The sequence below is a fragment of the Zootoca vivipara genome, chromosome 8 (assembly GCF_965207765.1).
Source record: "Zootoca vivipara chromosome 8, rZooViv2.hap1.1, whole genome shotgun sequence".
Classification (NCBI taxonomy): domain Eukaryota; kingdom Metazoa; phylum Chordata; class Lepidosauria; order Squamata; family Lacertidae; genus Zootoca; species Zootoca vivipara.
The window spans coordinates 74,865,789-74,880,848 of record NC_142591.1 but is presented as its reverse complement, the minus strand read 5'-3'; the positions used below and the strand labels follow the sequence as shown (position 1 = coordinate 74,880,848).

The window sequence follows — 15,060 nt, the reverse complement described above, 5'->3', positions numbered from 1 at the left end:
TGTTCTGGGGTATCAAAGGTGTCATCAAAAGCCCATGGCATAAATAAAATCCCTGTACCATTTGAATGTGGCCAGAGTTGTTCATGGATCTTCAGTTTGAGATGGTGAGGTTTTTTTCCCCATTCTCCATAAGAAGTTGGTTGCCTGACATTAGGTTAGCAAGCCTCTCTGTGACATCACAGTAGTTTAGCCAATAGCATCCATGGGGACTGCATCACTTCAGGCCTTTCTCAGACACTTCGGATGTCGCTGGAGCTGGAACACTGGCAGATGTAGCACAAGCCCACACTTAAATAAGAGAAGGTCAGCTGATGATGTCAAGCGACCCTGGGCAATCCAAGGTGTCAAAGGTTCAAGAGAAGGGCAGACTCAATGACAGACACAATGGCCTGGTTTGCACATCCTGCTAAGCCCAAACCATGGCTTAGTGTTAAGGCCTGGTCTCCTGAGGATAAGATCAGGGCTGGCTTTGTTCCTCGCTGGTCATTTTGCTGCTGAGCTAAGCTTAGTTAGTGTTTCATCCAAACCTGGGTTTTTGGATTAACACTCTTCAAGCTAACCATGGGCTTTAATCAAGTTTGGTTATGTGTTTACAACTCATGGTTTGCCCAGGAGAGCTGAACTGCAGACTTCCGGTTCGTCGCGGCGGTGAGAAGGACGCAGAGACTTCGCGTGCCGAGGTCCCTGGCTTCTCGGAGGGGGGGAAAGTCCGCAGAGCGAGCGGACTCCCCGTAAAAGCATCGGATCGAGAGTTCCGATGACTCAGGCGTCCAGCGGCTGCTCCGTTTGGCGGATCCCCCGCCGCCCGAGAGCTCAATAGAGCGATCGTGAGCCGGTGGGGTTGAACCGCGGGAGCCATTTTGGGCCACATCTTACCTCCGGGAAGCGAAGCTCCGAGTCCTGACCCGGCAAGCGGCAGATTCTTCCGATTTGATACTAAAGATTCCTAAAGAAGTAAGTGGAACTTTGATCGGGATCCTAAATTTGCTGATTGGAAAATAGGAGAGACTTAAAGAAACGGAAGCCGGTCTCTTCCTAATGGGAAACTGGGAGGCGTTTGGAAAAAAAAATCCAAAGCTGAATAACGAAAGAATTTGAAACTGTGGTCCCGAGAGGGAAAAAAGACTTTTTGGAACCATCTCAGCCCCCGAGTCCGGCACCCCTTGAGGTACAGCGGCATTAAGGGGAAGAGTGTTTTGACAGCTGTCAAAAGCTGTCAAACTGTCAAAAGACCGGGTGGATTGATTGTATTGCTGTGAACAGGAAAAATTGTTGGTAAAAGTGAAAGAACTATTTAAATTGGAAGTAAGAATGGATTTGGGACTGAGTTAAGAATCAAGAAAAAGAACAGCCAAAATGGAGTCGATCGTCTGAGAGAGGAATTTTCCAGTACCCATTGTTCCCTACCCCCTGTTTATCTGCGGTTACGAGAGGTATGAAAACAAAGCTGTCTCGAGCCTTCCAGGAGACTGTACTGAACTACTTGCTGTCATGGGAAGATTTCTACAAGGAATGGCATCATCCCAACTTACCACCAGTTGAGATTGAAGTCCAAGTCCAGGACTTAGAGGATAATTTAAATTTAAATTTGGAGACTGCTGATTCTGAGACTGTGTGTGAGGAGAAACAATCGGAAGAGGACTTGGACTGTGACAATTTTGTTTGGGATGAAGCAAAATATGACTTCCAAAAGGAAGAAAAACAACCAGAACAAGAAGATGAGAGACTAAGGGACTTAAAGTTTAATGGATTTGAAGATCCTGGAGGGGTTAAAATGTGGAGTGGGGTGTTTGAGGGATGGGAAGGACAGGGGCAGGGGGGGGCAAAGGCCTGGAGATGGACTTGGGAAAGAATGGGTGTGGGGTAAAAACTTTAGTTAAAAGGTATTGTTTTGGTTTCTGAAAGACGGTCTTCGAAATCTTGGCATGACAATGGAAATGCTGAACCAATTGGGGGGAAAAGACTTAGGGAGAGGAGATGGAATGTAAAAAAGAAAGGGAAAAAAGTGTTATGTTTCCTTAAGGGAGTATAAGAATGGCTTGGAAAGAATTTTTAAGTTACTGTAAATTATTGCAGGTTAAGTGAGGTGTTTAGGCAGAAAGCTGCCTGCCCCCCTCTCCTTACTCTGAGGCACTCAGTGGCAGGGGGTGCCCAGAGGGGTGAGGAGGAAATGGAACCTTGGAAGTGCTGTACCCTGCAGGCACCTCTTGTGGCAGGAGGGGACCTGTGGGAGGGCAGCATGAAAATGGAGGAGGATTGAGTTAATATTATAAGATTAAGATTTGAAGCTGAGTTGGAAAATTCGCCACAAGTAATTAGAATTTGCAAGGAAAACCATGAGGAAGACAACCGAGGGAGTCGCAATTAAGATGTCAAAATAATAAGAACTGGGAAGTTTGAACTCTTCCCAATTTTCTTTTTCTTTTTGTTTTTTTTTCTTCTTTCCTTTCTTTCTTTCTCTTTTTTTCTAGGTTTATTAATATGATTATGAAAGAGTTGGGGGATGCAGATCCCCATAACTCCTTCCTCCCTGTTCTCTCAGTGGCAGGGGGGGGATATGGAGGGAGGAGGGAGGGGGGAAGCAGAACTCAACTCACAATTGGACCCCTTTGTTTCCTAAAGCACACGGGCCCTACTGGTGGCAGAAGTGGACCGGTGGGTGGAGGGAAAATGAAGGGACAGTGTTATATTATATGTCTTGTTTGTGTATTTCTTGTTTGAAAAATTAATAAAAATCTCTTTAAAAAAAAAGGAGAGCTGAACTGCAGGCTTGAGTTTGGAGGACATGCTAAGCAAAACCATGCAGCTCGTCACATCAGCAAAAGGAGTGGAGAGGAGAGGCACAACCACAATCTTAGCATGATGTACGAAGCAGGCCAGCGTGTTGCACTGTTGTCAAAACTATTTAAGATGGCAAATCTCTGTGTGTGTTTGCTTCCTTAGCTGATACTGCCAGTGTGAGCAGCTTGAGTCTGTCCAGTGGGCACACGAAGCGCATAGCCTTCCTGTTTGATTCAACGCTCACTGCCTTTTTAATGATGGGGAATCTCTCACCGGTAAGTTTCTTAGCTTCTCAATATCTGTTAAAACTCTTTAAAACATTCCTTTAGTTTTTTTATTAAAACTTTTAAAAAAACAAGTTTTTAGATAAGTTCTTTGTCAAAATGATAACTACTGTATGATCATTTTTTAAAAAATAATTTAAAAAAAGAGTCCTGACTTGCAGGAAGGGAACGCAAGGGGTGTGTAGTCTGTTTTCCTACATCTTCATTGTGAACACTTACTGAATACTGGATAGATTCATAATAATTCGGAACTCAAGGTTATGCAATTTTACCTTCCTTGCAGAATTTGAAAAGTCATGCAGTCACCATGTTTGAAGTTGGAAAGTTGTCAGATGAGTCTCTGGACAGTTTCCTTGTAGAACTTGAAAAGGTAAATAATAGTTGGTTTGTTACTGTTAAAGGAGGGTAGTACAGTAGTCAATACCTTTGCATGAGCAGTCAGGCTATATACAGTACAGTTAAGTTGGTGCTATCTTGCATTAAAGGCTTTGGTAAAAAGGTAAAGGACCCCCGGACAGTTGGGTCCAGTCAAAGGCGACTGTAGGGTGTGGCGCTTCTCTCGCTTTCAGGCCGAGGGAGCCAGCGTTTGTCCACAGACAGCTTTCCGGGTCATGTGGCCAGCATGACTAAACCTCTTCTGGCGTTCTATTTATTAAAGGCTTCCCAGTTACAGCACAAATGCATTCAGATTTGAAAGAGAAATTTAGCATTAACCTTCAAAATAACTTATATGTTGGAAGTGCCTTTTTCTTACGAGCGAAAGTCCGAACTTGGTCAATTCGCCTGGAGCCACGCAAGTCACTTTAAGGGGCTGGATGCAGCCCATAGCCCACTGCTGAGCAGTCTCCCATGAGACATTGTTTCCCTCCCACCCACTTGCTTTTAGTAATTGTGGCTCATCTGATCATTCAGATTGAAGAAAAATAGATAAGACACTTCAGTCATTACCCTTTGTATGATTACATTGTCAAATGATGTTTTCCTTCTGCTACAGCCTGCACATAAGTTGTTTAAACTCTGTATCAAATGTATAGCTACACATAATTATGTACATAAAGCTGGTCTGCAGATAGCTTACCAAAGCTATTGAAAATGCTATATTCTTAGTTTCCATTCATTTTAATAGTGAAGATAACACGCAAGTACCAGGAAATATAATCACATTTATTCGTCTGACATGTAAATGTTTTTACTTTCCTTTTGCGGATCAGAGCAGCTGCACGGTCATAAATCCTGAGTTGGGAATGTTTTGTCATATCTTAATTCAATTTTCTATGTCAATAGTATTTGCACAAACAGCTCATGCAAAGTACTTTTTCTTCTTGTTCCCTTATTTAGGTTCAAAGCACAGGAGAGGGTGAAGCGCAAAGATACTTTGATCACGCACTTACCCTGCGAAACACTATACTGTTTCTGAGGCACAATAAGGACCTCGCGGCTCAAGTTTCACAGCCTGAACAACCCAATAATGGTACAGGGAAGACATGCTTTTATTTTACATGCTCTGTACTTTTTACTCCAATGACACACTTTCACCAGCTTTGAAAACGCGCTCCAAACATGTACTTATAAGTATAAACCCTTTGGGAACAGAGGTCCCATTGTCCATTGTTAGCTGTTTTAGGCTGCAAAACATCAATCTTGGCATGGCATTAACGTTGCAATAGACCCTGTAGTCAGAAATGTACTCTGTATAAGGCCAGTTAAGAATCTAGGTGACCGAGAAGTCATCTCATTAAACAAAGTCGACCTGACTTATTTATAAACCTACGCAAGTTCTAGTGTTTGCAGGTAAACATACTGGAAAGCAATGTCCAAAGAGTGCATTAATTTATGCATAAATGTTCTAAGCACATAGTGTTTGCATTAAAGTTTTAAGAGTAGATCCCAGATGTTGGTTATAGCAGTCACATGAGAAAGAAAGAAAATGTGCTTTATTTCTTTTTCATTCCCACCATCGGAGGATAGCAACCTGCCTCTACCCTGTTATATCAGCCAGCACAACTAGAATCTTTTGGACCCTTTGCTTTCCACCTTGCAACTGCCAACTTTCTCCCTTCTCCCCATTTCCCTTTCTTTCTTGGTCCAAAGGCGCCAGTAACTCAGAAAGTCACTTGAGACAATATGTATCCCATGTACAGTAATGCCTCGGAAGACGAAATTAATTCGTTCCGTGAGTCGTTTCGTATTGCGAAAATTTCATCTTGCGAAGCGCGGTTTCCCATAGGAATGCATGGGGGGGGGTGTTGTTGTTGTTTAGTCGTTTAGTCGTGTCCGACTCTTTGTGACCCCATGGACCATAGCACGCCAGGCACTCCTGTCTTGCACTGCCTTCCGCAGTTTGGTCAGACTCATGTTGGTAGCTTCGAGAACACTGTCCAACCATCTCGTCCTCTGTCATCCCCTTCTCCTAGTACCCTCAATCTTTCCCAACATCAGGGTCTTTTCCAAGGATTCTTCTCTTCTCATGAGGTGGCCAAAGTATTGGAGCCTCAGCTTCATGATCTGTCCTTCCAGTGAGCACTCAGGGCTGATTTCCTTAAGAACGGATAGGTTTGATCTTCTTGCAGTCCATGGGACTCTCAAGAGTCTCCTCCAGCACCATAATTCAAAAGCATCAATTCTTTGGCGATCAGCCTTCTTTATGGTCCAGAATTTTTTTTTGGGGGGGGGAATTGCAAAAAAAAAAAAAAAATCTTGCGAAGCACGGCCATAGAAAAATTCATCTTGCGAGTCACCAAAAAAATTGTGAACCCCTTTTTTCTTGCGAGTTTTTCGTTGCGCGAGGCATGCGTCTTGCGAGGTACCACTGTAATCTGTAGGTCATCGCACGATGCTGGGGGTATACATTGCAAAATCCATGCGCTTTTAACTGCATGGGCGATGCAATATCTTGAACCAGCCCTGCACCATCTTTTTGGCCAGAGCCATGTTATTTTGGGAGAGTGCAGCAGCTGTAATTCCCATTAGCTATAAGCACTCAGCCCCCTCCGGACTTAATAAATCCCGGTGACCATCATTTTCCTGCAGGGCTGAACAAACATAGCGTGCATGTTTGTACATCTCTCAGGTTAATTTTGTTTTAATGGGGAAAGGATTTATCTTGCTCTGTCAGATTTTTACCCCTTTAAAACATTCAGCAGCATGTGCAGCCACCTAGATCCAGTTGAGTCCTATCAAAAACTGTCAGATTCCTGGGCAACAGCATTAAAAAATGTACATAGAATAAAAAAAGATACAGAGCATGAACCCCAGTTATTGTGGAGGGCACTTCACTACCAATTAACTCTATCAGTGTTTTTTGATCATTTAAGAGGGTTGGGGGAACAGGACATGAACTAATACTCTTAAGATAATGAATTGTTTAAATAAGCCTTCACTTGTCACAATATCCACAGCTTGGGGAGGGGGGGATACTATTTATGTAGCTTCCAGCTGCTTATGCGGTTGGTTTACATTTGAAGTTGACCTTGCACAGTTGGTTTATGCCCCCTGGAGAAGCTTAAAAGACATTTATCTTTTTAGACTTGAGTATGCTTTAAATTTCTTTTTTTAAAACAATAAATTTCTTAAATCATGTTGGATAGTGCTCTTGAATTGGGTACTATGGTTTAAAATTGGCAAAGGCTAAGGAATGTAGTGCTGTAAATCCATAGGTCCTATTCAAAACGGGATTTCTGGTGACCAGCATGTAATATGCTCGTTTGGGCCTGAGAAAAGAATAGTATAGAATAAAATTTCCTTCACTGAATATATAGGAGCTGGAACAGACCAAAGGCCAATTTAGTCCAGCATCCTGTTCTCTCAGCAGCCAACCAGATGCCTATGGGAAGCCCAAAACCAGGCCATGAGCGAAACAGTGCCCTTTCTCAGCTGCTGGTATTCAGAGGCACCCTGCTTCCAATAGTGAACGTGGAACCTAGCAATTGTGGCTAGTAGCCACTGAAAGCCTAAAACTCCTTGAGTTTGGAGAACAGCCATCGCTCAGCAGTAGACCATCTGCTCTGCATGCAGAAGGTGCACAGCATAGTAGACAATGCTGTGATAGATGGTCCAATGGCCTGATTTCCTGGTTCCTAATTTGGCTAATTCTCTTTTAAAACTGTCCAGGCTGGTGGCCATCCCAGCATCTTGTGGCAGCAAAGTCCATAGTTTAGCAGCGCACTGGGTGAAGAAGTATAGATCTATTTGCCTGCCTTTAATCTCCCTGTGTTCAGCTTCACTTAGTGTGGTGCTGATAACACAAGGTTTCAGGTTCCCCTATGGGAAAGCTGCATTTTCCTGCATTACAGGGGGTTGGACCTCCAGCTTGCTTGGCCCTCCAGCTGCTTTGGGACTACAACTCCCATCAACCCTAGCTAACAGGACCAGTGGTCAGGGATGATGGGAACTGTAGTTCCAAAACAGCTGGAGGGCCAAGTTTAGCCATGCCTGGACTATACCATCCTCAGGATCCCTTCTAACTCTACTGTTCTATGATTCTATGACCCCCGGTTCTAGCAGTGTGTGTGTATGAGAGAGAGAATTTTCTCCCAGTTCCTCCACACACTGAATAATTTTATGCGCCTCTATCATTTCCACCTTTTTCTTTTCTTTTCAAGAAACAAAACCCCCAAGCATTAAAACCTGAAAAAGTATCCATGGTTGGAATCCAAATAACTACCCAGTGAGTGAACAGCAGTTCAAGAAATTCAAATATAGAGAACACATACCCATGGAGAGTCTGTGCTTATATTTATTGAACAGCAGTCTCCTTGGTCCCCCGTACTCTGAACCCCTTCAGAGCAGAGGGACCGTTCCAAAGCAGTTATGGAAGGAGATCCTGCTATTCAAAGGAGAGCAAAGTAAATAAATAAATAAAAATCCCACTTGGTATGCATGAAATAACTCTTTGGTTCAACGGTTATTTCCTTTTGACATGTAACTTTCATTGTGGTTGGTGGTATGCATCAAAGCTCATTTACCATGGGGTAGTTGGCATGCACGGTGCCTTCATATGCTTATGGACTCCAGTTTCCATCATTCCTGGCCGTGCTGGCTAGGAGTGATAGGAGTTGTAGTCTGACAACGTCTGGAGGGCACCATCTTACCCACCCCTCCCTAGCTGATAGCATCTTTAAGTCGTTGTGTTGAGATTTTATCCAGGAAGAGAGAAGAGACCCGTCTAAATTTGTATTTTTCCTCCCCCCTTCCTGTACCTCTTTCAGTTGTACATGTTCGTTCTCTATCTGTATTCCAAGTGTCTTTGACATCGTTGATGTAGGTTTCCCTCTGGATTTGCTGCGCTGCGAAAGCTTGCTTGGCTTGGACCCTGCTACGTGTAGCAGAGTTTTGAACAAAAACTACACGCTGCTCGTCTCCATGGCGCCTCTCACCAACGAAATCCGACCCATCAGCAGCTGCACACCCCAGGTAAGAAAGAACACACACACCCCCCAAAAAAAAAATTGAAATGGGAGGATTACTTCCTGGATAATGCTTTGCTTTTAGTATTTACACAAGGCTTTTGGTCACCAGTGTGGATGCACTCCTTATCTGTGTTTCTGCTTTTCTTCCCAGCAGTTGACGTTATTGTTTTTGCATGGCTTTATCCAACTGGCCCTCCACATCTGGAAGACAGCCCCTTCTGTTTGCAGAGGGGCCTGAGGTCCAGCAGAGTCCTTCCCCCCACTCCCCAGAGCACAGGGCTGGAACAGCTTTTGATTTTATTTTTGCCTGACTCCCCTTCCCATTGCACCACCATGCACTAACATTCCTTACTACTTCAGGGAGTCCCCCAGCCCTGCATGGCAGATCTTTGCGGGGCAAAGGTGGTGCAAGGGGAAGAGAACGTCAGAAGCTTCCTTCTACCCATTCAGACCACTGGTCCATCTAGCTCAGTAATGTCTACACCAGGCATAGGCAAACTCGGTCCTCCAGATGTTCTGGGACTACAACTCCGATGATCCCTAGCTAACAGGACCAGTGGTCAGGAATGATGGGAATTGTAGTCGTCGTCCCCCCCCCCAAAAAAAAAATCTGGTGGGCCGAGTTTCCTATGCCTGGTCTACACTGGCTCACAGCAGCTCTCCAGAGTTTCAGACATCCCCAGCCCTACCTAGAGACACCAGAGATGGAATATTTTACATGTAAAGCATGTGTTCTATGGCCCAATCAGAGACAATTGCCCCCCCTCCCTTTCCGCTGATGGGAGCATCCTGCTGATGGGATTCTCCCACTCACGGGACACTCCCACTAGTGGAACCTTAGGCAGGTTTGAAGCCTAGGGTTGTTTCTGTCCCCTTCTTTCAACAAGGTCCCCAAGGCTGCCCACAATAATTTTTCTGAAAATGCAGAAATCTTTATTCTTCAAAGGCATTTTACACTGCTTTCCTTCACGGATTAGTTTCAAGCCAAAAAGCCATCGACCAGAAGGTGACACAGTTAAAGCTGGTATGAGAAACCATAAAGTCATAATGAGTCTGTAGGAAAAAGAAAAGATACTGCGAACTTTACACCCAAACCGTGGCTCTGCCATGCTGCAAGGGGTTTGGATGCAGCAGAGGTCTCCATCCAGTTCTGCCCAGCACTGTTGGTTTCTGCTGGCAAGGAAGCCCCACTGGTGGGGAGTAACCAACATGCCTTCCAAAATGCTTTTCTGCTTCTTAATATTAGGAGTGAAACTGCAGTTGCTGTTAGAAGATTTGCTGTTACTGCAAATCAAGGTTATAACAGCAAAGTTTGTCTTATTCTTCTTGCTTCAGTGGGTTCCTTTTTCATCTTTCCCTAGCATATTGGACCGGCTATTCCAGAGGTCAGCTCTGTATGGTTCAAGCTCTACATTTATCATATTACTGGACAAGGGCCTCCATCCCTGTTGTTATCTAAAGGAACAAGACTCCGAAAACTTCCAGATATATTTCAGGTAGGCATTAAGGACTTGGAGGGAATGAGAGTCTTCTGTAATGGTATTGATTCTGGAGTTGTTGCTTCTTTAGCCTTTCAATATAACACCTGAAGCTGCTGATTTCAGCAAGGGTAAGCTGTTGCACTGGAAATGTGGGCGATCTTAATTCTGGGGTAGAGGCCTTTGGTCATGTTCAACTTTGTGTTCAGATCGGTGTTTTGGATAAACACCGCTCTAGAGAACTGAGATGGCTCAGTCAGTAGAGCATAAGACTCCCAACAGCATCTAGGGGGCCACAGGTTAATAGGTAGTACAGTCATCTAGATAACAAATTGTCTCTAAATTAATTGAAAAGCATGTGTGCCGATAAATCAGTACAAATAGGATGATTGCGTTACTTTTCAGATTGTTGAAACAATTCGCTTTGTGCAAATAAGATTTGGGATATTTCTTCTTTTCCTACCAGCAGAAAAGGTAAACCCCTTTAATTCAGGCTGAAAAGAGAGCTTGAAAGGCAAAGCCAGACAGATGCAGACAGTGGAGGACTTTGCTCTTGCTGCCACTCTATAGACCTTTCAGTCTTAATCTGACCGCTGCGTCTTCCCTTCTGCTCCCTAGGGCTATGACCGCTTACTAATAACATCTTGGGGGCATGACCCAGGAGTCGTCCCAACTTCCAATGTGCTCACCATGCTGAATGATGCTTTAACCCATTCTGCTGTTCTGATTCAGGTAAGGAACAACTTGTATAAATACGAAACTTCTGATATTTCTCCTGGACCAGAGAGTTGCGTAGGATGTGGCGGGAAAGGAGTGGGGATTAAAGCTAGTTTGCGTAATACAGGTGAAACTCGGAAAATGAGAATATCATCGAAAAGTGCATTTATTTCAGTAATGCAACTTATTATTTTTTCTTTTTCTTTTAATTTTTACAAATGCTTTCTTTTGGAAATTCCACAGTAATAAAACAAATAGTTACAATAATACAAAAATAAACATCGCTATTACATTTCATTCCATTCCATTTATAATTGACCCGCCTAACGACAAATAATTACGGTTAAAACAAATAAAGGCTTGACATATCTTGCTTTGCATGTCATGCATCTGTCTCATATATTGGTTTCACCTTTTAAGTTGCATTACTGAAATAAATGCACTTTTCGACGATATTCTAATTTTCCGAGTTTCACCTGTCTACAGGTGACCAGTGGTGGCTGGAAGATGGTTTATTTAATGCAACTCCTTATTTGAGGTGATCATGATTAACTCTTGGAATATGAGAACAGACTATATTGTGATGACCTGTGCCTCAGATTATTATTTTTAGACCAGACTTAGCCAGCCTGATAACCTCCCTGATTATGTTGGATTCCCTCACCTATCTTCTCCCCTTCCTCTGACTCCCACCTCTTGATCACATCTCCCAAGAAAAAGCATCCTAGCTTGAAACCATACTGGTATTTTGTCCTTACTATTAAAGGAACCTTGATCTTACTAACTGAACAGGAACTCTTATCAAGCAACAACAAAGAGTTTCCATTCTGTTAATTCTGCAGAATTTAGTATTAATGGAGAGGGCACCTTAGGTTCTTTAGTTCTCTGGCAGTAATACCCCATGATCAATGAGGTCTAGGCGCCTTTGAAAAGCTGGACATTGTCACATTGACATGCATTTTGTGCCTTAACTCTCACTTTGGTGTTTAGGGACATGGTATGCGTGGTATGGGGGAAACTGTCCATATGCCATTTCCATTCGATGAAACAGAACTGCAAGGAGGTAACTCGTGTTTGTTTGTACTGACATTCTCTGCTCAGACACAATTTGTGCATGACTGAATCCTCAAAACCGCACCTTGCTGCTCACAGTAAGAAGGTGATACTAAAAGGTAACAAGGAAAGGGGGGAATTAGCAAGTTTCTGTCCAGAATTTAAGGCATCTCCCATCGTCTGCTGGCTGGAGATGCTGGGGATTGAACCTGGGAAACACAGGCACGCAAAGCATGTTTCTCTGCCACTTAGCTATAGTCCTCTTTGTGCTTTTGGCTTAGTGCAGGGTCGGCAAGGTATTCCTCGCCTGGGCCGGTTCACTCCCTTGGAGATTGCTCTGTGGGTTGGATCTACGCAGACAAGATTTCCAGCGCCGCGGAAGCAAGTCCATGCTCCGTGTTGCACCGGTTTAGCGCAGCACGCGGGGACTCGCCAAGCAGGCAGCTCGGCTCAGGGGTGACTCATAGGCCGTTTAAACGACCTCTGTGAGCCGCTTGTGGCCCATGGGCCGCAGATTGCTGACCCCTGGCTTAGTGGGTATCAGACTTGTATGTTGCTGTGAGAATTTACCTATATACTTGAGTATAAGCCTACTTTTTCAGCACCAAAAATGTGCTGAAAAGCCGCCCTCTGCTTACATTCGAGTGAGGCAGGTGGCGGCGGAGAAAGGCACAGGACCGGGGGTTCGGAGAAGCACTGCGCTGCGACTCTTCAAACCCTGGTCCTATGCCTGCTCTGTGCAAAGCGGCAGGGAGGGAGAAGCGGCGAGGAAGGGATCCCCCCACCCCGCCGCCGACAGCTGGGAAAGGCACAGCATGGTATTTATTTTTATTTTTGAAATTTACCAGTAGCTGCTGCATTTCCCACCATATACTCGAGTCAGTAAGTTTTCCCAGTTGTTGTTTTTAAAGGTAAAATTAGGTGCCTCAGCTTGTATTCGGGTTGGCTTATACTCAGGTATATACGGTAATCACTACCTTTTGAATGATATTTTGGTTAGGAATAATGTAACTGATAATACCCTTTCCCTGCCCGCTGCCCATAAAACATGATGCAGACAGACATAAAAGCCACTGATCATTGTTGTCAATGAACAATGATTCCAAAAGTTTGCTCCCCACTCCCTTGCACTGTTCTGCATTGTCTTTCTTTGTGAGGAAGTAAAGGGGGGGGAGCTTGCTGTTTTGCTAGATTTCTTTGCCACTGCAATCTCTAATCTTTTTTAAACTGGTGGCTGCGTGATGCAGCTTTTTTTCTTTTACCTTTTGCTTAGTAAAATTGCCATTTGACGTGACAGGTGTGTCGTCGTCTCCCCCCCCCCCCCCCGGTTTGTGTTTAGATTTTTCTCGTCTCAACATGGGCGTTCACAAAGCGTTGAGGATATTAAGGGAAAAGATGGATTTGCAGCACTTCTGCGGCTACGTAACCATGTTGAACCCTTTCAGCCACCACGTGCACAGAAAGCTGAGTGATGCATCTGATGGAAAAGGTTGGTCAGCAGTAAACCTTTGTTGTCGGACGTGGAGGCTTCTAGCATTTGGATCTGCGCCAAGTTCCTTGTGTACAGTGAAAGAAAGGTGGTGGAATGGGAAGCATGTAGCTAAGAGGGTGGGTTCCTGAATCCTACACCTTCAAGGGTCCTGCTAAAAGGAAGCATCCTGCGCATGGCCAGATGCCAGATACGCCAAGAGTGTTCATACTAGAGAAGCCATTGGGGATGTGGATGAACAGGGCATAACCAGAGCAGTACTGTCTGTGCACAAGCAAAGCAGACTTGAGGGACTCTCCGGAGCAGATTTTGAGGGCACACGGTGGGAGGAGAGGAAGGTGAGCTTGTGCAGCGCTGTGTTCCACCCAGAGCTGCTGAATCATAGCAGCTGCTGCTCAGGAATATAGCTTAAATGGCTTGTTTCTTTTGCTCTAAGGCGAGCCAGAGCTGGCACTGGGCTCGGATGTAAATGGGAGCACGGAATCATTTGAAATGGTCATTGAAGAGCCACCCATGGATTTGGCAGCTAAGCAAAGTCCCGAAGGTAATCCTTTTTAAAAATAAAATAAAGGGTATAATTTGTTACTGGGAAGAAGACAGTGCTGGCTAATGAACTGCAGTCCAAATTCCACATTGCCTCATCTCTGTATCTGTTCAGTTCCCACAACAGAGCAGGAGTGGGTCCCCCTGGAATTGTGCTTTGGAATTCCACTCTTCAGCTCCGAGTTAAACCGGAAAGTCTGCCGGAAGATTGCAAGCCACGGACTGTGTAGCAGAGAGAGGTGAGGACTTGCCACGACCAAAACTGTTTGCCTGCAGATCTTTCAGCAGAGGTAGAAATGAAGCGGTTAGTGTTCAACATGCACATCGATCCCATAGACTACTTGTTTGACATTATATATGTTTTCTAATCTTTCAACAGCCTTCAAAAACTGTTACATTCCAGTAGAAAACTTTCTCTACAGGTCCTAAGCTTTGTTCATTCATTCCAGGTAAATAGATACCGTTTAAGAATTGCATATGCATTAATATTTACATAAAAGTTCCTTTTTGACATAAACGCATTGCAAACTTTCATTTCTCGATGTTCCTTGTAACACTGATGAAATGCTAAAGGGTGTTTGCTGAATTGAGATGAGGGGGGAAAGCCACTGTCTGGTTCTGTAGCTTTATTCTCCATACCTCCCTGGACAATGTTGTGGGTTTGTTTCATGACTTTGTGCTTAGTTGCACGTTTTCTCAACCTGAAGGCCACCAGGACTACTGGTGTTATCAAACCTCTTCTCTGACAGACTTGCAGCCACTTAGTGCCTCCTCTGCTACCTTTCTGTCTGTCCTGCCTGCTAGCCTGGTCTCTCCAAACAGCCTTAATCTCTACTGTACTTGGCATAGCAGTGGTGACATAGTAGTGCCAGGATCCTAGGTTTTAAGAAGCCCTTTCTGACACCAAAAGCCTCGGGGCATGTGCCAAGTGTCACAGCTCCACTACCTCCTATAAATTTGGCAAGAGGATAGAGAATGGAAAAAGGAAAGGATGGGAATTGTCCTGGATCCTTTGGCCATTAAAGAGGAGGCTGTTGGGTTAATAAAAGAGAAGCCAACCAAGGCTTACTAGGTTTGTGAATACTAGCAAGACCCCTACCTCTGCTCACCAAGAGTCAAAATTGCTAAGGGACCCCTGGCACCGTCACCTCCCTTTGTCAAGGACATCTGAAGGCAGGCCTGAATAGGGAAACATTTAATGTTTTATTATGTTTTTATATATGTTGTATGCTGCCCAGAGTGGCTAGGGCAACCCAGTCACATGGGCGGGGAATAAATAATAATAATAATAATAATAATAATAATAA

At 44.3% G+C, this 15,060-nt stretch overlaps 1 protein-coding gene across 1 annotated transcript in view; it reads left to right on the top strand.

The window, feature by feature from the left end:
• Positions 1–15,060, top strand: part of FAM91A1 (family with sequence similarity 91 member A1) — a 34,389-nt gene that overhangs the window by 14,759 nt on the left and 4,570 nt on the right. Inside the window, exons 13-23 of the mRNA XM_035125233.3 lie at positions 2,944–3,056; positions 3,349–3,435; positions 4,404–4,536; positions 8,329–8,477; positions 9,835–9,969; positions 10,570–10,683; positions 11,659–11,731; positions 13,061–13,210; positions 13,647–13,754; positions 13,869–13,992; positions 14,133–14,202. Of these exons, the coding sequence (XP_034981124.2) occupies positions 2,944–3,056; positions 3,349–3,435; positions 4,404–4,536; positions 8,329–8,477; positions 9,835–9,969; positions 10,570–10,683; positions 11,659–11,731; positions 13,061–13,210; positions 13,647–13,754; positions 13,869–13,992; positions 14,133–14,202 (1,256 nt within the window). The remainder of the gene's footprint in view (positions 1–2,943; positions 3,057–3,348; positions 3,436–4,403; positions 4,537–8,328; positions 8,478–9,834; positions 9,970–10,569; positions 10,684–11,658; positions 11,732–13,060; positions 13,211–13,646; positions 13,755–13,868; positions 13,993–14,132; positions 14,203–15,060) is intronic.